Genomic DNA, 26510 nt, shown 5'->3' on the forward strand with positions numbered 1-26510 from the left:
CTTGTATTATCGCTCCTGTCATACTATAAGTATTCTATAAATATTGAATGGGTGAATGAATGGTGGCAATTATTCTGCTTATTACTATTGTAAATGTATATTTTATTTATTAAAACATAAATCTGAAAAAAACCATAAATATGAACCCTGTCAGAAATAAAATTAAAAAAAGATACTGCTTAAAAAGAAGTGTAAAAGTATTTACTGAAATAAATATTTTTGAAAGATTTGCGAATTTGGAGAACTTCGGAAGTTTTGATGTTTCCTTTTTTGTCTGTTGTGGTAGGGCCAATTTTTTATGTACTTATTTAATTTTTGCTTTATTTTTCTAACTTGTTACTTTTTTTCTTTGGCAAGATTGGGAGTGGTTTTGTAGCTACCTTTTTTTTTAACTTGAGAAGGTTGGGAGTAAATTTTAATCAGTAAGAAATTTTTCCATTTCCACAGAGTATCTATTGGATTTCCAAAGAGAGTATCTAGTTGAAAGTGGCAGGAGTTGTTCGGGTTAGGAAGCTCCCTGCAAAGGCTCAAGTAACCCAGGCTGTTACTTCATATGCTGTAGATGTTCAGTTCCTGATATTAGTAAAGGGACTGTTTCCATTTGCTCTGTCCAGGGTACCACGTCTGCTTCTGTCTTAGAACTGTTTTTTGTTTTATTTTATTTAGCTCAATGTCTCCAGTGCATTTTAAGTATGTGAAGTGTTAAATTTAGTAACTACATATTTTCTGGTTTTTACCCTTTAAATCAGTAAGTGACAGGATGTAATGTGACCAGCCTTCTTCAGAAACTTACATTTTTCACTTGTTTTACACTAAGATTTAGATAAAACTTTTTAATTTAGCAAACTCACTAGTAGAAAACACATTACATTATTGTTTACGCGTTGAAAAAAATTAGTTTATGAACAATTTTTTCAGGGTTATTTGAAAAGGGGGAGAAGGCAAATATATTGAAAATGTTAGTATAGCAAAGTCTAGGTACAGTTAGAATATTTTTAAATATCCATGGCAATCATGATAATTAATGCTAAATATTATTATTAGTGAACCATTTTGTTTGGGAAATCATTGGAATTGCTTGAATTTGTGTGTTCAGGAGTAGGAAAGTTCTACTAAGTAAACCTAAGAAGCAAATGTTTTTAGTTGTATAAGAATTGGACTTTTTTTTTTTTATTCTGACAATTGTCAATACTATTGAAAATTGGAAAAAAAATTATACTTACTCCAACTGTGTTCCTTTAAGAGCACAGAGAGAGGTAATTATTGACAAGAAACTTCATTAATATTAGGGGAGCGTCTTCTGGGAGTTTGTACCAGACATGCCCAAACATGATTTTTTCAGCATTTCAGCAGTGTTAAGTCAGGCTTTTAAATGAGTTCATGTCAAAAAATTAATAAAACAAGTCATATAAAGCAACCGTACTCCAATAAAAATTAATTTTTAAAAAAGTCATAGTGTTTTTTGGTTTTACTTTGTATTTTGTTTTTATCAGAGAAATATTACAGTAATGGCTAATTTTGTTTTCTCTTAAAAAAGTATTGCATCAGAAGTCAGGACATTGTGATAATGGAAGTAATTACAGTTTCCACTGTAATTTTTAGTTGATATAATATTGAACAAACTATATACTTTTATTAAAAATTACATAGTGAATGGCCCTTTTATATATTTTATCTCTAATCTAGAAGAATAAAATCAAATAAAACATGATCTACTTTTAGGCTAGATAGACAGACATATGATAACTGTTATCAACAGATCTATCTTACCAGCTCTTTGTAACTGCCTCTCAAACATCCAGAGATGGATATTTCTGGCCTCCTGGCCTTTCCTTCTATAACATCTGATTACAGTATCATTTGTGATAAACTGTGTTAGTAGGCAAAGTCATAGTGATAAGTTGTGGCAAGTTAGATCCACTAGTTAGTTAGCTGAGTCTCACTGCACTACTGTCATGTTAAACCAGCCTTGATTTGGAAATATCTCTGATTGCAAGATCTAATGAGTGACCCCTTAGGGAAGTGATTTATTTTTTTCAATTCATTATGCTTATTAATAAATTATGTGCTAAACCTTTTGTGTGTGTATGTGTGTGTGTGTTTTAACGTAGATCATACTATTGATTTATTTTCTACCATTTGATTTTCAGTTACTCAGGGTTTCCTCAAGTGTAAAACTTGTTTTATGTCTAAAGTGATTTGACTCCAGTTGGGAGGTAGGCAGTTATTATAAAATACAGGTGGAAGGAAACATCTCAGTTTAAAACAAATAAAACAAAACAAATTCTATGCTGTGGATCAATACAGAATTTGCTTTACTGCTTCTGAGACTAAAAGAAAAAACTAAGTAACATATTTACAGTAGGAAAATATATTTTGCTCCTAACGTATATGGTTTGCTTTTTGGCACTTATTCAAAAACAATAAGAATAGTATTTACACTTCGTAAAGGTGCCTTACAAATAAGTAAAATTATTACCTACCGGCTTTTTTTTTTAACCTACTAATAGTATGAAAAAATATTTTTGAAACAATTGGAGAATAAGTTGTACACTTTTGTAGGTTAAAAGGTTTAAGAAATATTTTATTCAGTCATAATATTTTTATCTAAACTTTTGTTTTTATGAACACCATAATTTTGTGTTTTTAGCATTAGTGCTATGTACAGTGGCTAGTACTAACAGTATAAGATGGTTTTCCTATAATTTTAGGACTACTTTCATTCAATACTTGGACCTGCAAACATCAAAAAAGCTATTGAAGAAGCTGAGAGACTCTCTGAAAGCCTTAAACTCAGGTACAGACACTATTATGAAATCTTTAAAAGAATGTAAATTTAGAAGAATAAAATTATATTTAGAATTTGTCCATTTATATATGACCATGCATATAAATCCCAATTCTTAAGAAGAAGTCTTATATTCATGTGTTACCATTAATGTTCTTTACTGAAAATTTTTAAATGTTTAGACTAATACATTGTTAAGATAAGCATTGGTCTATTAGATTATAGCTCAGGTCCAGTTTTTTCTAAGTTTCTGACAGGATTCTTCAGAAAAACATAATATTCTCATATGCTTCATGTCATAATGTGCTACTGTACACTGTACTTGTGGGAATGAAGTATTTAATGTTAGTTTTGACTTGCCTGGTTGCAGAAGTTACATATTAAAAAAAAATCTAACTCTAGTATTTGCCATGACTGACTTATCAAGCTTATAAAATAATTAGAAATTAAAAACAGTATGTTTCAATTTTTAGTCATTAGTCACTCTTTAAATAAAATTAAAAGGGAACTATTTTTACTCCACTATTTTTTTTAAACTTGGATCAGTTAACTGCTATAGTTACACAGGTTTTCCCCTGCCATCTGAAAGTAAAGTGTTCCTATGAAACTTTACCTAAGCCAAAATGGCGTAAGGCAAAGAAGCAACTACCTCAGGACACGTCTTGCTACAAGATGCACAAAATAAATCAAGATAAAGCACAGATGCTCGCAGACACAGTTCAAAGCTATGGCAGCTTGATGCTGAGATGCTTGTGTAATTCCTGGGGAAGGAGCTTGGCGGTGAAGGAGCCACACTGTCTGATCACGGTGTGGCTACCTCTAACAGCTGGCTGCAGAACAACTGCTAAATGCTATTTTCATTTTTCACCTTTTTTCCATAAGTGAATATCCTCTTCAGATTTCTTTCGGTTAGTAAAAACAAGTACTAATGTAGGTCTTTTGTAAAAGCGAAGTGGCATAAAGAAAACGTCTGAAAAGCAGAGATACCTGAATGTATCATAGCCTTTACTTAGAACTTATCTTTTTCAACTAGTGTGTTCCTTGGTCCTTTCCCCAGTTACTAATCTTGAGGCTGGAATATGTTAAGGTGGATGAAGTCATTTAGAATTACTATTCTCTTTCTCCTTTAGCCAGTTAATCAACTAAGTAGAATAGAATTTCTCCTAATCTTTGGGTTACCCATTATTAACTGTTCTCTCTTAGATTGCCTAGTTTTTCCCTAATCATACTACTGCTAGCAATAATCATGTTCTTTACTCGTCTATCTTTGGGGCTTTAGGTTCTTTCACTTATTTCTTGTCTGTACTTTTTTGTATTTTGAGCTATTTAATAAGTAAATCGGGCTTTATAGTTAATTTTAGGATTTTAGGATTGTAAATCCTTTGAAAAGGAAATGGCAGCATATTTGAATCTTTAAAGCGTTGAAATTAGTGGGAGGGAAAGAGCAAAAAGAATATTGAACAACTTCAACTTGAGAGCATAGCGTTTCTTTTCAAGATTTTTGAGCAATTTGAAATAAATCTACAGAGGACAAATTTGTGAGTTGTGATTTATAATGGAACACTGGCAGAGTTGAATTTCAACTGGAGGGAGAAAGAATGCAGCCATAAAATACCTCATGGCAGGATATTAACTTTATAGAACTGGAAATCCTTTACTTTCCACCATCATGCCAATAAAAGACATCCTGACTTCTTTTTTCAACTAGATATGAAGAAGCTGAAGTTCGGAAAAAACTTGAAGAAAAGGACAGACAGGAGAAAGAGCAGCTGCAGAAACAGAAAAGGCAGGAAACAGGAAGAGAGGATGGTGGCACATCAGCTAAAAGTTCTTTGGAAAATGTATTGGATGCCAAAGACAAAACCCACAAGGTATTCCAGATTTATTCTGCTAGGTAAAAAGACTGGTTCTTTTTGTCAGATGATTTGCTTAAGAAGAGTTGAGATACCACTATATCGTTCTTTTGGGCAAAAAGGATAAAATTTAATGTGTTTTTATTAGAAATTGAATTAATTATTCTAGCTTTAGTTGATTCTAGGTTTTTCTTGAAACTTCTAAAGAAATATCTTGTGTGTATTTGTTTTTAGCAGTCACTATAGACTTGACTGGAGCAGTGGAAAGAGCATTTGGGCTGTGATTCAGTATATCTGAGTTCTGGTCCCATATCAAGTCTTGCTTAACTGTTTTGGGACTCAGTTTGGCCAATTAAGATCTTGAAATAGATGATCTTTAAGGTCTCTCCTTTCTAATAAATGTAATTTACATTAGGGAAAGATTTGGTACACTATTTGATGTGAAACTTTTTTTCTATTTCTGGCGTCTCATTCTCTCCCCTTTTTCCTCCTTTCTCTGCTTCAGTTTCCCTTTCCTCTTTCTCTCCCTCTTGTTCCATTTGTTCAGCGACTACTTGTAGTCTTTTCAGCTACATCATTTGTTTGCCAGAAACTGTTAGTGATTCAACCTGTACCTGCTAGCTGTCACTGTATCTCCCTCCCTTCGCCTCCTCAGAAACTATTCTTTCTAAAATATAATTTCTTCTGCACTGTTGAAATTCATGGAAAGATTTCTAATTTAATTTTTCTTAAGCATTTTGTAGCTTTCAGCTATCACTTGTATGTGGGTTATCACTGATTTCATTAAGAGGTAATAGTTGAATTGCTTGTGACATTGGGCTAGGCCCTATGTAAAAAGAAGTGAAGAAATCGGTCTTTTGATTTTAGGAACTCATAATGTAAGATTAATAGTACTGCCTTAGAGACATGTTCATTTATAGGTCAAATGGCTGATATAAAAAAATACCAAGATTCCAAAGAACTGTATGAAAGGGACTTTTCAAATTCTTCATTTTGTTGCTTTTCCAACAGCAGGGCCAACTACTTTTCGTTACCTTTACTTTTTTATTTAGCCTTTTTTTTTTTTTTTTTTTTTTTTTGCGGTACGCAGGCCTCTCACTGTTGTGGCCTCTTCCGTTGCAGAGCACAGGCTCCGGACGCGCAGGCTCAGCGGCCATGGCTCACGGGCCTAGCCGCTCCGCGGCATGTGGGATCTTCCCGGACCGGGGCACGAACCCATGTCCCCTGCATCGGCAGGCGGACTCCCAACCACCGCGCCACCAGGGAAGCCCTTGTTTAGCCTTTTTATGTTGAAAAGAGAATACAGTTAAATCCTGTCACCCAGCTTCAGTAATCAACTAACATTTGCCATATTTTTTTATCTGCACCTCTCACCTCTTCAGTCAAATTCCAGACAACATATCATTTTACCCCTAAATATTTCAGTATGCATCTCAAAGAAAGGAACATTTTTTTAAGCTTTTTTTTTTTTTTAATTTTATTTTTGGCCACATTGGGTCTTTGTTGCTGTGCGTGGGCTTTCTCTAGTTGCAGCGAGCGGGGGCTACTCTTCGTTGTGGTGTGCGTGCTTCTCATTGTGGTGGCTTCTCTTGTTGCAGAGCATGGGCTCTAGGTGCACGGGCTTCAGTTGTGGCATGCAGGCTTCAGTAGCTGCGGCTTGCAGGCTCTAGAGCGCAGGCTCAGTAGGTATGGCATGCAGGCTTAGTTGCTCCGCAGCATGTGGGATCTTCCCGGACCAGGGCTCGAACCCGTGTCCCCTGCATTGGTAGGCAGATTCTTAACCACTGTGCCACCAGGGAAGTCCAAAAGGAACATTTTATTAATAACCGCAGTGCTATTTTCCCACCTCACAAAATTAACAATAATTCCCTGATATAATCTAAAGCCCAATCTATTCAGATATTTTACCCACTTGTCTCATAATGATTTTTCAGAGTCAGTATGTTTGAATCAGGATCCAAACAGGGTCCACTCATTGTCTTTTGGTTGCAATTTCTCTTAAGTCTCTATAGCATTCTCTGATTGAGTTTCCTTCTCATTTTTCATTTCCTGCATTTGGCTTTTTAATACTGGATCAGTTCTGTAAAATCAGCCACATTGTAGATTTGTCTGATTACTTCCTCCTTGTGTCACTTAACTTGTTCTTCTGTCTCCTGTATTTCCTGTAGGCTGGAAGTTCAACCTAAAAGCTTAATTAGATTGAGGTTCAGTTTTTGTTTTTTGGCCAGAATGCTTCATAGGTGATACTGTGTACTGCATACTGTATCATATTAGGAGGCACATAATATACATTTCTTTTCTTTTTTACTTTTAGTGATGTAGAAATTGATCAGTAGGTTCTAGTGGGTCCTTAGTTTTCCCATCTATGAAATGAGTTAGTACGTTAGAGAATTATCCCATGTTATCTTGGTTAGGAAATGCAAATTTATAAAACTTTGTAACACTTCATTTTCCTTTAATTCTGTAATGGAGGACACTGAAGGGATTGACTAGAATTTTTATTTCATTGTAAGAAGTGCTCTCTCGTTAAGTTAAATACTAAATTTCTCTAATAATCTGTGCTTTGAAATCATATTTGGTCTTTAACTGGAGAAAATTTTGAGGAAATGACATATGATTGTGATATGCTACTAGTTATTTTAGTTGTTATCAGAGTAATCTGTTAATGCTATTACTGTTCATCTGTATTTTTATAAAATGCCAGTACTCTGCACATTTCATTTCCTAGAAGGCTTTCAGTTTCAAAGACGTATTAAAGTTGAACTTTTTCTTTCTATAAAAATGTGTGTTTCTATTAAAGTTGAAACTTTTTTTTCCTATGAAATAGATAAATGGTGAAAAGAGTGAAAAGAATGAGACTACAGAGAAAGGTAAGTGTGCCCAGAAAGAGGGAGTTCTTTTAGGCTATTATTGAGATCTTTTAATCAGAATAAGCTTCAGATTTTAGACAGTGAGATTCTTAGCATTGCGTTTAGTTTATATATGAGCTTTATCATTTTTCCTAACCTGTACAATAATATTGAAAATGTATTATATTCTGTATTTACATGTCATGGGGAATATTTATGGTAATATGCATTTGAAAACATGAAAACCACAGTTGGTACTTGTCATTGCTTTTTTTCAAGATACAGTTTAGCATAGTGGTTAAGAGCATGAACTCTCAGAAGTCAGACTTCCTAGGTTTGAATACAGGCTCCTCTGAGTTTGCATATCATCTTGAGCTTATTACTTCACCTTTCTACTTTAGTTTCCCCATCTGTAAGGTGGGAATAATAATCGCATCTATTTCATAGTGTTATTATGAAGATTGACTGAGTTAATGTATGTGACACTCTTAGAACACAGTAAACTTCATATAAGTAGCCGTTAGTACTTATGACTTTAAGTGGAAAACTTAAATATTTAAAGGCTTTTTCACTCCCCTCAAAAAAAATCTAAACCAGTAATTTGGATGTTATCCGTAGGTGGTGTTGATGCTCCAGTAACAAGTATGTGACCTAAACAACAAGACTTATTAGGCAATTGCCTAAGTTTTCCTCTCTCGGAAAAGGTTTAATTTAAACATTAATTATATGTAACACTAAAATTAATTATCTATTTTAAATGTTTCCATACAGCAATTTAAAAAATAAAACTGAGTGTAGTAAGGTACCTTCCTAAAAGCTGTTATCAGTTCATTCTAAGATTAGTTTTTTTTTAATACATTTATTTATTTTATTTATTTATTTTTGGCTGCTTTGGTTCTTCGTTGCTGTGCGCACTTTTCTCTAGTTGCAGCGAGCAGGGGCTGCTCTTCGTTGCAGTGTGCAGGCTTCGCATTGTGGTGGCTTCTATTGTTGTGGAGCAGGGGCTCTAGGCACACGGGCTTCAGTAGATGTGGCACGTGGGCTCAGTAGTTGTGGCTCACGGTCTCTAGAGCACAGGCTCGGTAGTTATGGCGCACGGGCTTAGTTGCTCCGCGGTATGTGGGATCTTCCCGGGCCAGGGTTCGAACCTGTGTCCCCTGCATTGACAGGCGGATTCTTAACCACTGTGCCACCAGGGAGGCCCTGAGATTAGTTTTTATTCATATGTTCCTTTGTATCTCACCCTGCTTAGGTGTTGCACGTCTTGGTGGTTTGTTCTCCACTTTAGATTGTTTTGTTATCAGAATGATATTGATGGTTAGAAAGGGAAGTAAGATGGTTATTAGCAACTGGGTATTTTAGCTTAGGAGATGGTGTGACTGTGCTCTTCGTACAGCTTACTGCTGAAATAGTTCTTTCCATGTTTAAGCTTCCTTTTAGGGCTTTTTAATCTTTCATTTCAGGTGGTAGGACCTGGAAGAGGAAAATAGCAATATAGGGAATATTTATTTTGGCTAAATATTAAAGGGCTAGATATTAAACATTTTAGGCTTGGGGGGCCCTGTTGTCCTTGCATGGAAGCAGCCATAGACAATATGTAAACAAATGAGTGAAGCTGTGTTCCAGTGAAAATAACTGGCCATAGTTTACCAACCCCAGATGTGGAACACAGATAACAAACTTTTGGCTTATTAGTCTAGGAAACCTACAAGTTTTTCAGATAGCCCCCATGAGACCCCATGGAGACTTTTTAAAAAGAATTTAGAACCTTTCAAGAACTTTTGAACCACAGGTATTTCTTCTGGTTGACATTTCTCAAATAGCTTGATTTTTTAAAATAGAATATTTTCATGAGACACACATACTAATTTATTTATTTTTTTTATTTTATTTTATTTATTTTTTATTTTTTATTTTTTTTTTGCTGTACGCGGGCCTCTCACTGCTGTGGCCTCTCCCGTTGCGGAGCACAGGCTCCGGACACACAGGCTCCGCGGCCATGGCTCGCGGGCCCAGCCGCTCCGCGGCATGTGGGATCTTCCGGGATTGGGGCACGAACCCGTGTCCCCTGCATCGGCAGGCGGACTCTCAACCACTGCGCCACCAGGGAAGCCCCACTAATTTATTTTATACAGCAGCAGAGCCCACACCAGATGTAGTTGTAACATCACCAGCAAGTTTTGGTATTTAAGTCTTTATAAACAAAGCGTTGAACTAGTTTTTTGATAAATGTCAAAAACATAAATTGTATTTAAAATTAGTTTAAAAGGTAATAAATAATATGACAGAATAGCAAGTATATGACACTTCTAGGAAAAGCTATGCTTGTCCTGTATTTAGTGATATGATAGCACATGGAACTAGGTGTTTCTTGTCACTTATATTGTCTCTCTCGATTCCAAGGAGCAATCACAGCAAAGGAGCTTTACACAATGAGGATGGATAAAAACATCAGCTTGATTATAATGGATGCTCGAAGAATGCAGGATTATCTGGATTCCCATATTTCAAATTCTCTCAGTGTTCCTGAAGAAGCCATCAGTCCAGGGTGGGTCGCTGTATATTTAGATAAAATGGTAAACTGTGGACAGTAGTAAATATTGCTACTTAGCATCCAAGCTAAATGTGATAAAGTGGTCTTTTCTTTTCCTGTGGAGCTTTTCATTCTTTATTCCATAGTGGCACACCTTACCCTTTCTGAAGGGTACTGTAAAGGACATTCCAGTTTGGCTGTTTTTTCTTATCTGTGGCATTTGGAGTCTTATCAGAAGAGAAATGAAACTCCCTTGTGTGTCCTCTTTCCCCAGGTGTTTGTTGACTAATTTCTCCTGCTATTTTTTATTTGAATTGCTTTCTATTTTGAAATTCCCCATACTATTATCTGTGGTAAAAGATTACACAAATAACTTTTTCGAAGAAGAAGCAGGATAGCTAAGTGATCAAGAAAAAAATACAGGCTGTAAAATCAGACTATATTCAGACTATATATTATAACTCCGTCTCTTATTAGCTACATTACTTCTAGCTAGTGGCCTAACCTCTCTAAGCCCATGTTTCCATCTGTGAAATGGGAATAATGATAGTACCTATCTCAGAAGTTTTGAGAGGTTTAAATGACAAATTTTATATATGCACACAGATAACACAGTGCCTGGCACTAGTAAGGACTTACTAAAAAAAATACCTTTTTCTTTCTTTTTTGATAAGAAGGCCTTTAACCTGTAAAATAATTTAAAGTTAATTGCATGAATATACGGTATATTAGAAACTATCATAATAGTGATAGGACTAAAACTCCAGTCCAGGGCTATTTTCAACTATTAGGAGTGTTATAAAAATTATATAACCTCTCTAGGTCTTAGTTTATGGGACTGGATTAGTTAAAATCTATAGTCCATTCCAGTACTAACTTAAGCAACCTTAAAAAGATATATTTTTAAAGTTAGGTAATAAAATTTGCATGGTTTTTAGCATATTGCCAAGGCTTATGAATGTTCGACCTGAAGAATAAAGTGCTTTGTAAGTATGCTATTTAAAAATGAGATTAGAAAGGAAAACAAAAAATTAAAAGAAAAAAGACAAGAAATTTTTTTTAATAAAATAAAAATTTTAAAAGGAAAAAAAAAATGAGATGAGGGTGCATAGTCTAATCAAATAGGTATGAATATATTTCCAGGATTTGGAAAGAGAAAGTTATGATTAATCTTTGGTGATCTAATCTTTACTGACAGAAAGCTGGTGACTTTTATTAACTGTTTCCCAAAATGTGAGAATTTGACTATTGTGAAACTCAAGATGAGTTTAGGTTGAAGATTGAAGATGAATTGCATACCAAGAAAATTATTACCTTTTAATTTCTGTTTCAGTCCTTCTGAATTAGTTAAAAGAAGTTTCAATTTGGTGCTAGCATTCCTTTTTAGTATTTGATAATATCCCTTTCTTACTGGAGAGCAGGCCTCAGAGCTCACTGTAGGCAACAGTATCTTCAGCTAGCTGATAGTGAATACTACATTACTAGTTTTTCATTGTCTGTTTTAAAATTTTAATACAGCATAATATACACACAAAATCACTCTTATCCTCAGTATTTAGCCCAGTCAGTTTTCAAAAACTGAATGCATCCATTTACCTAGCATCTGGACCAAGAAACAGAACATTACCATCACTGCAGAAGCCTCTCTTATGCCACCTGTCACTTATCCCAAGGGAACCACCAATAGAATAGATTTGTTTTTGTAGTTTATATAAACGGAACCATACAGTCTAAAGCCTTTTATGTCTGGCTTCTTGTACTCAACCTTATGTTATGAGAGTCATGTATATGATTGTGTGTAGTTGTAATTCATTTATTCTCGTTATATGGTGATCTGTTATGTGAACATAGCATAATTTACTGATCTGTTTTATTTACTTTTAGGATTATCCTTTATTTATTGGATATGATGCTATTTTCCATGTATATAGGAATATACATTTTCCTATTAAAACAAATTTAAGTGAAGGATCACTTTCAGTTAAATAATTAAATTAAAACATTATACAGTAGACAAGGTAGAGCAGAGTTGCAGCAGCTTGTGAAGGGGTTACATGAAAGACTGAAGTTTGGGGAGTACTGACTGATATTATTGTTTCCCAAACTAGTATTCTGCAGAATACTAATGTTGAGTTTTTAGACAGAGTGATTTAGGCAGGTATATTCTTAGTGTCAGAAATTGTCCTTAAGAATATCATGTTTCAATTTTTCTCATTCTTTGTTGACCAGGTATCCTTCTAATCTCTATATATCAAGTGAGACTTATTATGAAACAGTATCTTATATTTCTTTTTTTTTCTTTATTTCCTAGAAGGTACGATAACCAACATTATTATATAGGAACAGGATTTTTTCCCCTTCAATTAGTTAAACCATTTAGTTTTACTTAGAATACAAGTTTCTGCCCAGCTTGCCAATATCACCAGTTAAATATCTGAAATACCTAGGTGCTTTGCTAGGAATAATATGGAGTTCCTTTCCTGGAGGAGCAAATCTGTATTATTCATTCCATCACTCAGCAGATATTTACTGAGCACTTATTATGGGCTGAGTTACTGTGGTTCTAAGTGCTGGGGCTAAATCATTGAACAGACAAAAATCTTTGCTTCATGGAGCTTATATTTTAACAAGGAGGTGGGATAGGTGAGACAGGCAATAAATCTTAAAATGTGTATCTGCTGTTGATAAGTGCTATGGAGATGGATGTGTCAAGTGTGTATGTTTGGGTGAGCACTGAAAATTTTAATCCATGAAGGCTTCATGGAGAAGTTATTCCTGAGCTAATCTTGAGATAAGGGAAATGAGTGATGCAGTTATCTGAGGGAAGAGAGTTCCAGACAGAGTGGACAGTAGGAGCAGAGGTAATTAGGCAGGCGCATACCTGCATAAACCAGGAATTACAATGGAGCCAAGGGTAGAGTGGAGAAAGAGGGAATAAGTTAGTAACTAGTGATGAGGAAGTTGAAGTAATAGGACTGGAGAGAGGGGCCATGCATCGGGCCATGGGAAGGCCTTTAGGTAAGAACTTAAGCTTTTGTGTGAGTGAAGGAGAACGTGAACAGCATGCTTTAGTGTAGAGTTGGTATTGTTCACAGGTGATGATGTAGAAGGCAGCACAGCATAACAGCTAAGAGCATAGACGTGAGCCAGATTGCCTGAATTTGAATTCTGGCTCCACTTGGCAACTGTAACCTTGGGTAGGTTACTTAACCTCTTTGGGCCTGTTTCCTCATGTATAAAATGAGGATAATAATGCCTGTTTTATAGGAGTATAGTGAGGATCTAGTGAGAGTCAATGAGAATAAAACATTTAGAATAGCACCTGGCACATAGTAAATGCTGTATGTGTTTGTTAAATAAGCATTTTGGTATTTGGTTAACTATTAATTATCTCTATAGGTATAAGAGAACTGAAATATAAACAGTGTTACCCAGGTGCCCCACCACCACCACCAATTATTTATATTTGGCTGAGACATACTCAGATGACTTCCTGTGTTTTCATTTTTGGCCCCATTTTTTTTTTTTTTTTTTACATAAAGGGTCAACTGAGTCTATTTATTTCAGTCTCTAATAATTACTAAAATATATTCCAATATTATGCAGTGGTAAAGGTGTTAAACACTTTAGGCTATATACTATCATAACATACAGTCTGACCTTAGAAAGGAAGCTGTCTTAAAATTTGCTATGGTATGGGGGAAATTTCCTGGCAGTCCAGTGGTTAGGACTTCAAGCTGTCACTGATGAGGGCCCTGGTTCTATCCCTGTTTGGGGAACTAAAATCCCATAAGCCCCGCAGCATGGCCAAAAACAAAAACGTTTGCTATGGTATGATAAAGACTGAAGAACAAAACTCAAAACTCAGTGTCTTATATTAGTATGTTAGGACCTCTCATCTACTTTTGCCCCAATACAAACGTTAATACATTTCAGAGTCACTGCTAGTTGGATTGAAGCAAACCTCCCAGATGATTCTAAAGACACATGGAAGAAGAGAGGGAATGTGGATTACGTGGTACTTCTTGACTGGTTTAGTACTGCAAAAGATTTACAACTTGGAACAACTCTACGGAGTCTGAAAGATGCACTTTTCAAGGTTAGCAAGTTTCCTTGTTAGTTTACTGTAATTGCAAGCCTTCTCTGGTTGTTAGAAAGGTATGTCAACTAGTTAATTTTCTTAAGGACATGAAGATCCGACATGCTTTGGTTGTAGACTTTTAAAAAATTCAGATTTAAAAGACCAGTTTTGACTCACCCAATAACAATAAACTGAACTTTATAAAGTAGGATATTAGAATTTTCCGAAACATAAATTGTCTGGAAAAAAGCGTTATTTTTTGTTATGAAACATAAAGGCAAAGAAAAAGTCACTAAGGAAAAAGAGATTGATAGATTTGACTTAATAAAATAAAAACTTAGGTGTGCAAAAAAAATACCAGATTTGAAGGCAGAAGACAAAAAAAAATATTTGCAACAAATATGGCAGTGATTTAGAACACCTAAAATCTGAAGAGCTTTTGCAAGTAAATAAGAAAATTACTTAAGATAAAATGTTGAAATAAGCAGTGGACACAGATAGACGTGAACAAAAGATATGCAAGTGACAAAAACATAAAAATGTCAACTTGACTAGTAATCAGAGAAATGCAAATTGAAACAGTAAATGCCACTTTCATGATCAAATTAACAAAGATAAAAAATAATACTCGGTTTAATTTGTTAAATTATTAAACAATAATAGCACTGAATGCTGGTGAACATGGGTAAGTATAAAACTCAGTCTGCTGGTAGGAGGGTCAATTGATGGAACATTGCCCTCCAGGAGAGTAATCTTAAAAGCCTTGAAACAAATCATGCTTCAAAGTAAGGAATCTAGAAATATACCCAGATATAGGCCAACATATGAGATTGCCAATATTCAACTACAGTTAAGTCCCCTACATACAAACAAGTTCTGTTCCAAGAGCGTGTTCGTAAGTCCACTTTGTTCGTATGTCCAACAAAGTTGGCCTAGGTACCCAACTAATACAATTGGCTATATAGTACTGTACTGTATTAGGTTTATAATACTTTTCACACAAGTATTACATAAAAAACAAACACAAAAAAATAAAGAAAACATTTTTAATCTTACAGTACAGCACCTTGAAAAGTACAGTAGTATAACACAACAGCTGGCAAACGGGCTGGCATCGAGTGAACAGGCAAGAAGAGTTACTGACTGGAGGAGGGAGAGGAGGTGGGAGATGGGAGAGCAGAAGGATCGTCAGCAATAGGAGATGGAGGGCAAGATGCAATTTCACTCACGCCTGACTTTGATAGAATGCACATTTATATCTTTGAAAGTTCACAACTTGAAGGTTCGTGTGTAGGGGATTTGACCTAAAAAAGTGGCAGCTTCATAAAGTTACCTGAAAGTTTAGTGTATGATAAAGATGACATAACAGATCAGTGAGGAAAAGATGGATTGAAATAACTGGTTTGAGGACAGCTGGCTAGCCAACAAGTAAAAGAAAGGGGATGCCTACCTTATTTCTTAGACCACACTAGATTCCAAATGGGTAAAAGATATAAATATGTTGATTCAAACAATGAACTACTAGGTAAAAGCATTGATAACTGTTCTTGTGTGTGTGTGTTTTTGTTTTTATTTATTTTTAAATTTATTTATTTATTTATTTATTTTTGGCTGTGTTGGGTCTTCATTTCTGTGCGAGGGCTTTCTCTAGTTGTGGCAGGCGGGGGCTACTCTTCATCGCGGTGCGCGGGCCTCTCACTATCGCAGCCTCTCTTGCTGCAGAGCACAGGCTCCAGACGCGCAGGCTCAGTAGTTTTGGCTCACAAGCCTAGTTGCTCCGCAGCATGTGGGATCTTCCCAGACCAGGGCTCGAACCCATGTCCCCTGCATTAGCAGGCAGATTCTCAACCACTGCGACACCAGGGAAGCCCCTGATAAGTGTTTTATTACCTTGATCCTGAACCAAGAGGCTAATATTTTTGACCATGTTAAAAACACCACAAATAAAGTGAAAAGTCAATTAAGGGAAAATATTTGTAACAAATATGACAAAGACTTATTTTCCTTAATGTTCAGAGTACATTCACTGTTTACCAAGAAAGTAGCAAATTCTATAGAAAAATAGGCAAAAGATGAGATTAGTTAAGCCATAGAATATAAAGGGTTAATAAACATATTAAAATATGTTCAGCTTCACAAATAAATACTAATTAAAACAACCTGGGCTTCCCTGGAGGCACAATGGTTAAGAATCTGCCTGCCAATGTAGGGGACACAGGTTCAAGCCCTGCTCCGGGAAGATCGCACATGCCGCAGAGCAACTAAGCCCATGCGCCACAACTACTGAGCCTGTGCTCTACAGCCCACGAGCCACAACTACTGAGCCCACGTGCCACAACTACTGAATCCCACGTACCTAGAGCCCTGCTCCGCCACAAGAGAAGCCACCACAATGAGAAGCCCGCGCACCACAACGAAGAGTAGGCCCCGCTCGCTGCAACTAGAGAAAAGCCCACGCACAGCAATGAAGATCCAACACAGCCAAAATTAATTAATTAATTAATAAAATAAAACAACCCACTTTATGTCCACCAGTTTGATAAAAATTATAAAGACTTATAATGGGCATTCTCATACACTGTTGGTAAATGTGTAAATTGGTATTGTCTTTTTGAAGGGCAGTTTGGTGGCATCTACCAAACTTTTAAGCCAACAGTTCTAGGAAATTATTGTACAGAATACACAAACATTTTTAAAAGATCATTTCAGAGATTAGCAATATACATTAAAAGCCTTAAAATGTTCATGACCCTTGGCTTAGCAGCTCCACTTGTGGGGATTTTCCCTAATGGAGTTGATTGGGTGTGTACATGTATGAGGATCTTTAGTTTTTATCTCAGCATTGTTTATAATTAAATAGGAAAAATAATAATTGTTCAAATGATTGATTCAGTTTTGGCATGTGTGTGTATGTCTGTATAAAATACAATATTATCTGTTCATTACAGATGATGAGATAGTTCTTTATTAATAACATGTTCATGTAAGAGAAAAGCAGCATAAGTTTCATTGTTTTATAAAAATAAAATTTAAAAAGAAGTATGTCTATGTAGAAAACTGTAAAAATAAACTCTAAAATGTTAAAGTGGTACCTCTGGGTGATGAGGTTATAGAAGATTTTTATTGTATATTAAGTTGTTTTCCTATTTTTCTTTTAAGATCATGGATTACTCGTGTGGTTTTAAAAATCTGATCTATCCATTTGTTTCACTTAATGCTGAATTTTGAATTCAGCTCTCTCTCTTTTTTTTAATCATTTAGAAGATGAATCTTTTAAAAGCAATTTTAATATTCAGTTTTGTTGCGTTTTTAGCTGTCAAGAGGCTGCCTCCATGTTAAACGTACTATTTCCTTATTTTATAGTGGGAAAGTAAAACTGTCCTGCACAATGAGCCTTTGGTTTTAGAAGGAGGCTATGAAAATTGGCTTCTTTGTTATCCACAGTACACAACAAATGCTAAAGTCACTCCACCCCCACGAGGCAAGAATGAAGAGGTGTCTGTCTCATGTATGTATGTGAAAATTTTTGTTTAAAATTGTTTCGGTAAAATAAACTTTATTTATGTTCTCAGGGTAATGTTCTTGGTTGTGCGTGCATTTGTCCTGTCAGCAGTTTGCTTTTAGGCATAAAAATACAAGATGTCCCCATCCTGGAAGTTAATGTTTATTAATTCTTTAAGGCTGTTGTGGCTGTCATCTCTTAGTTTACATTTAACTATCACATATAACATGCATGAGATATGAAGTACTGTTTATGGGGTTTGCAGTTCTTTCAAAAATATTTTTATTCTTTTGGGGATTTTAGTGGATTTTACTTACCCCTCACTGGAAGAATCAGTTCCTTCTAAACCTACTGCCCAGATGACACCTCCTACAGAAGTCAATGAAAACATAGAATTGATAAACAATCAAGATGAGAGAGTGGGACCACTGAATATATCAACTCCAGTTGAACCAATTGCTGCTTCTAAATCTGATGTTTCACTCATAATTCAGCCAGTGCCTATTATAAAGAATGTCCCACAGGTATGTTCTTGATTTTCTTTTAACTTTATTGTCTCTTAAAATATTATATTAAATATATAGTACAGAAATACGTATCTAGCATATATATGCCTTCAATATTTTAGAAAGAAAAATATTGAGAAATATCTATATGTTTTGGTACCTTTTTTGCTATAAAAAATTTTCATTGTATTTATCTTACTGCCACAGCAATATTAGAATAACTAATTGGAAGGATTTTAAACCCAGCTGGGTCCATTTAGTACAGGCAGTACTAATGAAAGACAGTATTAGCACAGTGAAGTTGAACAACACTTTTCAGGTGTTTTTTATTATAATTTAATTCATAGTATTTTCCCAAATAATTTGGCTTATAGATGATAGATATGTGATGTCAATATTTTGGTTTTGAAATAGTATTTTAGTTCCATTTCCTTAGAATTTGACACATAAATAACAGGCATGTTTTAACAATAATTATTTAAAAGAGTTTAAATAAAAGATGTTACAATAGGGGGCTTTCCTGGTGGTGCAGTGATTAAGAATCTGCCTGCCAGTGCAGGGGACACGGGTTCGAGCCCTGGTCCAGGAAGATCCCACATGTCACGGAGCAACTAAGCCCGTGCACCACAACTGCTGAGCCTGCGCTCTAGAGCCCGCGAGCCACAACTACTTAGCCCGCATGCCACAACTACTGAAGCCTGCACGCCGAGAGCCTGTGCTCCCAACAAGAGAAGCCACCACAATGAGAAGCCCACGCACTGCAATGAAGAGTAGTCCCCACTCACTGCAACTAGAGAAAGCCTGCGCGCAGCAACGAAGACCAACGCAGTCAAAAATAAAATAAATAAAATAAATAAATTTATTTTTTAAAAAAAGATGTTACAATAAAAAACTTGTAGCATCTTTCTCTTCATTAGATTTTACTTAAAGGAAGGTTAACTGATTCTTTCCTGTGTGTTTTCCAACAAGATTTTTTAGCATTTACTTTTAATTTTTTTTCCTCAGGTATATTTAAATAGTATTTCACATTTGAAGTGGATGACATCTGGTTTGTGGAACAGAAAATTAGTCATTTTTTTTTGTTATAAAATGAAGTGGTTCATTTCTTCATTTTTTACAGCCTGCTTTTAATATTTCTGATTAAATCTTAAGACTAAATAGTATTTGAATAAATTATTCTTAAAATGGAAATTTAAGAAATTTTAAAAAGAGCTTATGATATTGCACTTCCTTTCAACTTAATCAACATGTTATTTGCACCCTAATCCCTTTGTGACTTTCCAAGGTATGTACAATTTATCAAACACATTTTGAGGATTTCCTATATGAAACAAAACATGAAGGTTTACAAATATGGGTAAGCCATGGATTCTGTCTGATGTTTAGGAGAGACATGGACAAAATCAGCCACAGCATAATGCAGAATATCCTAACTTTTTAATAGTCACTAGAGCACACGGCAAGGAGAGAAATTCTGACTGAGAGTGGGTATCATCAGGGGATCTTCATGGAGGAGGTAGTATTTTTATCTGAGTTTTAAGGATTGAGTAGGATTTGAGAAACAAGTGGAAAATTGTATGACTGAAGGCACAAAGCATGTTCTGGGGTCAGTGAGTAGTTTTGACATGCTTGGGCACAGTTCTCAGTTGGAGACAGGTGAGTGTGATAGTAGATAAGATTGGAAAAGTGGACAGAAGTCATCAAGAGAGACTTGGATCTCTTTTGGAATTTTATCCTGTAGGTGAAAGGAAACCATTAAAGAATTTTAAACTTGAAAGTAACAAGATCTTAGCTATGCTTTTAAGATAAGTGGAAAATGGATTGTTGCCAAAATATGGATGAAAACATTTATTTTGGTTCTTGTTCACCTTTTATTAACCTCATTCTCATAGTGGTTCTTCTCACTTCATTCTCAAATAAATTTAGAAAAGGGGGCGGGGAATAGTTTTGTTTTTATTTTAAGTGAAGAGGCAAAAAGAGAAGTAAGGAGCAAAGGAATGATTCCTTCTTGCTATGGTAGTATTTCTAATGGAAAAACATAGTTCATTTTGTAAGAACACTACACAGGTTGTTACTGGCAGATATTCTCATTTTTGTTTCAGTAAACTTCATTCTCAAGAAATGATGTTAGGGTCACTTTTAACAATTTCGTATGGTTAGTATGTTGTTAAGTTGAGGTAATTACTCAGTTTGTCTTACTAGTATCTTATCTCTTATGAAAGTTGTTATGGAATATTTTATTCATTTGCCCTGCAACATTTATTTACTAAGTGTCAGGCACAGTCTCTACCCTCCTGGAGCTTATGTGCTCAGAGGGAGGAAAGATTTTAAACAGACAATTATAGTTATTTAATCAGAATCCCAGTAAGTACTATGAGGGAAAAGAATAGGGTATTATGAGGGCATATATCAGGGGACTTGGCTAATCTTAGGGATCAGGGAAGTGTTTAAGGAAGAGATATTTAAGCTAAGATCTAATGTTGTGGTGGGGATTATCTAGATGAACAGCTGGTATAAAGACCTGAGTTGGGAAGGAGCATGGCATCTTTGAGGAATTAAGTGGAGGGAGGCAAGTATGGCTGGTGTAACAAGTGGTATGAGATAAGACTGGGGAGTTAGGCAGAAGTGAGACCACACAGGCATGGCAAGGATTTTAGATGTAATCTAAGTACAGTGAGTGGCTATTTAAAATAAGGTTTTAAGTTGGTGTTCGGATTTGTGCTTTACAATGATTACTCTGGTAACAGTGTGGAGAAATAAATTTTCTGGTTTGAGCAACTATTTGCACAGTGGTCACACCCATGTGTTTGTGGGGTGAAATCATGAATTCACTTTTGGCCATTTTAGGTTTGTGGTATATGTGAGACACTCACATGAAGATATTGAGTAGGCAGTTGGTTATGTAGAAATGGAACTTTAGGTATGCCCAGGTCTGGGTTTTACGTTTTAGAGTGAACTATTCATATACAGAACATATCAGGGTATTGAAAGTGTGGAATCAAGAGGACCTAAGTGCCAAGTGCCTTCTGAGAAATCTTGACATTGCATAATTTACAAGTAGATGTTTTGGTAGATGTTGTCTCCACACAGTGATGATTCTTTTATCACAACTTGATATCAAGAACTGAGGTTACTAGTTCCTGGATTTTGACAAAAGTATGTTTTTCTCTGTTTTTGTTGATATAGATTGATCGTACTAAAAAACCGGCAGTCAAATTGCCTGAAGATCATAGAATAAAATCTGAAATTACAGATAATGAGCAACAGTCTCCTCAGAATGGAAAAGTTGTTCCTGATCGGTCCACAAAACCGGTATTTCCCCTTCCAACTGCCATGTTAACAGATGAAGAAAAAGCTCGTATTCATGCAGAAACTGCTCTTCTAATGGAGAAAAACAAACAAGAAAAAGAACTTAGAGAAAGGCAGCAAGAGGAACAGAAAGAGAAACTGAGGAAAGAAGAAGAAGAACAAAAAGACAGAAAGAAACAAGAAGCTGAAGAAAATGAAATCACAGAGAAGCAACAAAAAGCAAAAGAACAAATGGAAAAGAAAGAAGGTGAACAGCCCAAGAAAGAAGATAAAGAAACCTCAGCAAAGAAGGGCAGAGAAATAACAGGAGTAAAAAGACAAAGTAAAAGTGAACATGAAACTACTGATGCCAAGAAATCTGTGGAAGATAGGGGGAAAAGGTGTCCAACCCCAGAAGTGCAGAAAAAGTCAATGGGAGATGTGCCCCATGCCTCTGTGGCAGGAGATTCGAGTTCAGGCAAGGTAAGCAGAAACAAACAGTACAAGTTGCCAACTAAGTGTAATAAAATGTATATAAAAAGATAACACCAGTAGCATTCCATAAACAGGGCAGGCATTTTAAGTAATTTTCTTAGGAGATGATAGATTTGTACTGATCCACCTACATTTGCTTACCCCTACTCTTATTTGATTGGTTGGGAACGGAATTGCTTTTTGTGTCTATGAAATGCAACATATTTTCGATAATTGAGGTAAATAGCTACATTCTTCTTTTTTTTTAAAATAAATTTATTTATTTATTTTTGGCTGCATTGGGTCTTCGATGCTGTGCGTGGGCTTTTCTCTAATTGCAGCGAGCGGGGGCTACTCTTTGTTGCAGTGCTTGGGCTTCTCATTGTGATGTCTTCTCTTGTTGCAGAGCACGGGCTCTAGGTGCGAGGGCTTCAGTAGTTGTGGCTCATGGGCTCGGTAGTTGTGGCTCATGGGCTCTAGAGCACAGGCTCAGCAGTTGTGGCACATGGGCTTAGTTGCTCCACGGCATGTGGAATCTTCCCAGACCAGGGCTTAAACCCATTTCCCCTGCATTGGCAGGTGGATTCTTAACTATTGCACCACCAGGGAAGTTCTACATTCTTTATTTTTATTCTTGATGTATGATCATCAAAAGACTGGAATGAGATATAATACGATCTCCGAATGGAGGAATTTGCTGCCAAATATTTATATAATGAAGTTTGTCTCTGCTTAGAATATGTCCAAAATCAGTGACATCTGAATGAACATTTATCTTTGTGTATAATGATTTTTTTTGTCAGGACTATGTCATTTTGTTCGTTGATTCATCTAGTCAATAATATTGGCAATAACCCCATTAATGTTGCCTTTTTCTGCCCTTGGCTATTCCCCAACATTGATTTTCATAATTTTGGAGGAGATTTTTTTTTTCTTTTTTTTTTTTGGCTGCCCTGTGCAGCTTTCAGGATCTCAGTTCCCAGACCAGGGATTGAACCTGGCCATGGCAGTGAAAGCACCAGATCCTAACCACTCACTAGACCACCAGGGAAGTCCCCTAGAGGAGATTTTTTTTTTTAACCTAATAATATGTATGCTTTTCTTGGGCTTTTTTTTTGCCTTTTTGTTTTATTTTGTTGCTGTTGTTGTGTATTATGCAATTAACAATGCCTTTCCCTTTTGAACACTAAACTAAATAAGTGTTTTGGGTTTTTTTAATCCTACTTTATTTTTTTCCTTCTAGTTATATTGAGATATGATTGACATACAGCACTGTATAAGTTTAAGATGTACAGCATAATGATTTGACTTACATACATCATGAAATAATTATCACAGTAAATTTAATGAACACCCATCATCTCATAGAGATACAAAATTAAAGAAACAGTAAAAAAAAAATTGTATGGTAAGAACTCTTAGGATTTACTTTCTTAACATCTTTCATATGTAACATACAGCAGTGTTGAGTATATTTGTCATGTCGTACATTACATCCCCAGTACTTACTTACCTTATAACTGGAAGTTTGTACCTTACAACTGCCTTCATCCAGTTCCCCCTACTCCTACCTCCCACCTCCGATAACCACAGATCTGATCTTTTTTTCCTATGTGTTTGTTTGTTTTTGAAGTATAAATGATTTATAACACTCTGTTAGTTCCTGTTATACAACATAGCAATTTGGTGTTTCTATACATTTCAAAATGATCACCATAATAAGTCTAGTTACAATATGTCACCATACAAGGATACATAGCTATTGACTATATTCCCCACAGTGTATATATTTCATCACTGTGACATTTATTTTGCAACTGAAAGTTTATACCTCTTAATCTCCCTCACCTATTTCTTTCTTCCCCACACTGTCCTCCCCTATGACCACCTGTTTGTTCTCTGTATCTATAACTGTTTCTGTTTTATGTTTGTTCATTTGTTTTTTAGATGCTACATGTAAGTGAAATCATACAATATTTTATCTTTTTGGGGCTGACTTATTTCACTTAGCCTACTACCCTCTAGGTCCATCCATGTTGTCACAAGTGGCAAGATTTCATTCTTTTTTTTTTTTTAATGGCTGACTAATGGGCACCTGGGTTGCTTCCATATCTTGGCTATTGTAAATAATGCTGCAATGAATATAGGGGTACATGTATCTTTTCTAGTTACTGTTTTTGGTTTCTTTGGATAAATAACCAGGAGTGGAATTGCTGGATCATATGGTAGTTCTATTTTTCAGTTTTTAAGGAATCTCCATACTGTTTTTCATAGCAACTGTACCAATTTACGTTCCCACCAACAGTGTTGTAGTAAGGCTCCTTTTTCTCCACATTCTCGCCAGTACTTGTTATTTGTGGTCTTTTTGATAATAGCCATTTTGACAGGTGTGAGGTAATATCTCATTGTGGTTTTGATTTGCATTTCCCTGATGACTGGTGATGTTGAGCATCTTTTCATGTGCTGTTGGCCATCTGTATGTGTTCTTCAGAAAAATGTTTATTCACATCCTATGCCCATTATTTATTTATTTATTTATTTATTTTTGCGGTACACGGGCCTCTCACTGTTGTGGCCTCTCCCGTTGCGGAGCACAGGCTCTGGACGCGCAGGCTCAGCGGCCATGGCTCACGGGCCCAGCCGCTCCGCAGCATGTGGGATCTTCCCAGATCGGGGCACAAACCCGTGTCCCCTGCATCGGCAGGCGGACTCTCAACCACTGCGCCACCAGGGAAGCCCCTCTGCCCATTTTTAAATCAGGTTTTTTGTTTCTTTGATGTTGAGCTATCTGAGTTCTTTGTATAATTTGGATATTAACCCCTTATCAGATATTATTATTTGCAAGTATCTTCTCCCATTCAGTAGGTGGCCTTTTCATTTTGTTGATAGTTTCCTTCTCTGTGCAAAAGCTTTTTAATTTGATATAGTCCCATTTGTTTATTTTTGCTTTTGTTTCCTTTGCCTGAGGAGACATATGCAAAAAAATATTACTAAGACCAATGTCAAAGAGTGTTCTGCCTGTGTTTTCATCTAGAAGTTTTATGGTTTCAGGTCTTACATTTAAGTTTTTAATCCATTTTGAATTTATCTTTGTGCATGTTGTAGGAGAATAGTCTAGTTTGATTCTTCTGTATGTAGCTGTCCAGTTTTTCCAACACCATTTTTGTTTTGTTTTTGGGGGGTTTTTTTGTTTTGTTTTACATCTTTTCTCTTGGTTTTTTTGTTTGGTTGGTTGGTTTTGGTTTTGGGTTTTTTGGGGCTGCTTCACACAGCTTGTGGGATCTTAGTTCCCCAACCAGGGATTGCACCCAGGGCCACTGCAGTGAAAGCGTGGAGTCCTGACCATTGGACCACCAGGGGGCTCCTGGCTTATTTTTAACATTAATAAAATGTCATTGCTCTTTGAATGCTGAACTTTATAATGCATACATACTTTGAATTATTTCATCCAATAAAAAGAAGTGTGGAAAAAAATTACTTCCTTATGTATCTCAAAGACCTGATCCATCAACAACACCATTTATTGAAGAGGTTGTCTTTTCCCCATTGTATATTCTTCCTCCCTTGTCATAGATTAATTGACCATAAAAGTGTGGGTTCATTTCTGGCCTCTCTGTTCTGTTCCATTGATCTGTGTGGCTGTTTTTGTGCCAGTACCATTACTGGTTTGATGACTGTAGGTTTGTAGTTGAAGTCAGGGAGCATGATTCCTCCAGTTCTGTTCTTTCCCAAGATTGCTTTGGCTATTTGGGGTCTTTTGTGTTTCTGTAAACATTTTAGATTATTTGTTCTAGTTCTGTGGAAAATGCCATTGGTGTCTTTTTTGTTTTTTTTTTTTCTTTTTTCTTATTAATATAGTATTCATTTGTCTTCCTTCTGTCAAACCCTGAGCTAACCCCTTTCCCCAGGCTGCCTGGGGTGGTACAGGAAAAGGAACATACAGGGCAGACAAGACATGGGAGAAAGAACTATGGGAGGTGGAAACAGCCCCTTCACATGGCGAAGAGGATGAGAAAGGCCACCATCAGGCAAAAGAGTCCCATGGCTTCTGAGAGGCAAAGCCCAGAATGGTGTAGGAGAAGAGCTGTTGCTTCAGAGAAGGGTTCCTGGCATAACCAATGATGAGGCTTCCAAACACAGTCCCAATTCCAGCCCCAGAGCCAGCCACCCCTACTGTGGCAGCCCCAGCTCCAGTGAACTTGGCTGCTGTGTCAGTGTCCCTTGAAATGGCACTGGTTTGGAAGCAGCGGCTAGGAATAAGTGAGGTGGTCAGGGGACTCAGGGTTGCCAAGCTGCTGTGGCTCTCATCTGTCAGCGTCTCCAGTCGTTTCAGCACCACTGCAGACAGTGATCAGCTCATTAGTGGAGAGGTTCTCCTGATCAAGGAGGGGATGGAGATGAACTTGGCGCAAATGTACATTTTCAGGGGCTGAAGGGCCGTGGCAGGAGAGCTGCTCCCAGTGCAGAGAAGACAATAGAGAGCACCACTGGTGTTTTGATAGAGATTTCATTGAATCTTTAGATTGCCTTGGGTAGAATGGACATTTTAACGATATTAATTCTTCCAATCCATGAACACAGTATTATCTTTTCATCTGTTTGGATCATCCTCAATTATCTTTCATCAGTGTCTTAT

At 36.2% G+C, this 26510-nt stretch overlaps 1 protein-coding gene and 1 pseudogene across 4 annotated transcripts in view; one reads left to right on the forward strand and one right to left on the reverse strand.

The window, feature by feature from the left end:
* The window catches only part of USP8 (ubiquitin specific peptidase 8), a 102171-nt gene that overhangs the window by 61118 nt on the left and 14543 nt on the right, over nucleotides 1–26510 (forward strand). For all 4 annotated transcript variants that reach the window (XM_060096823.1, XM_060096824.1, XM_060096821.1 and 1 more), the window contains 8 exons: nucleotides 2712–2797; nucleotides 4497–4659; nucleotides 7469–7511; nucleotides 9894–10038; nucleotides 13960–14122; nucleotides 17468–17612; nucleotides 17910–18130; nucleotides 21299–21883. In XM_060096823.1, the coding sequence (XP_059952806.1) occupies nucleotides 2712–2797; nucleotides 4497–4659; nucleotides 7469–7511; nucleotides 9894–10038; nucleotides 13960–14122; nucleotides 17468–17612; nucleotides 17910–18130; nucleotides 21299–21883 (1551 nt within the window). The remainder of the gene's footprint in view (nucleotides 1–2711; nucleotides 2798–4496; nucleotides 4660–7468; nucleotides 7512–9893; nucleotides 10039–13959; nucleotides 14123–17467; nucleotides 17613–17909; nucleotides 18131–21298; nucleotides 21884–26510) is intronic.
* On the reverse strand, nucleotides 25744–26327 carry LOC132489435 (ATP synthase F(0) complex subunit C2, mitochondrial-like; annotated as a pseudogene).

Source organism: Mesoplodon densirostris, chromosome 4 (genome assembly GCF_025265405.1).
Source record: "Mesoplodon densirostris isolate mMesDen1 chromosome 4, mMesDen1 primary haplotype, whole genome shotgun sequence".
In the NCBI taxonomy this organism is placed as follows: domain Eukaryota; kingdom Metazoa; phylum Chordata; class Mammalia; order Artiodactyla; family Ziphiidae; genus Mesoplodon; species Mesoplodon densirostris.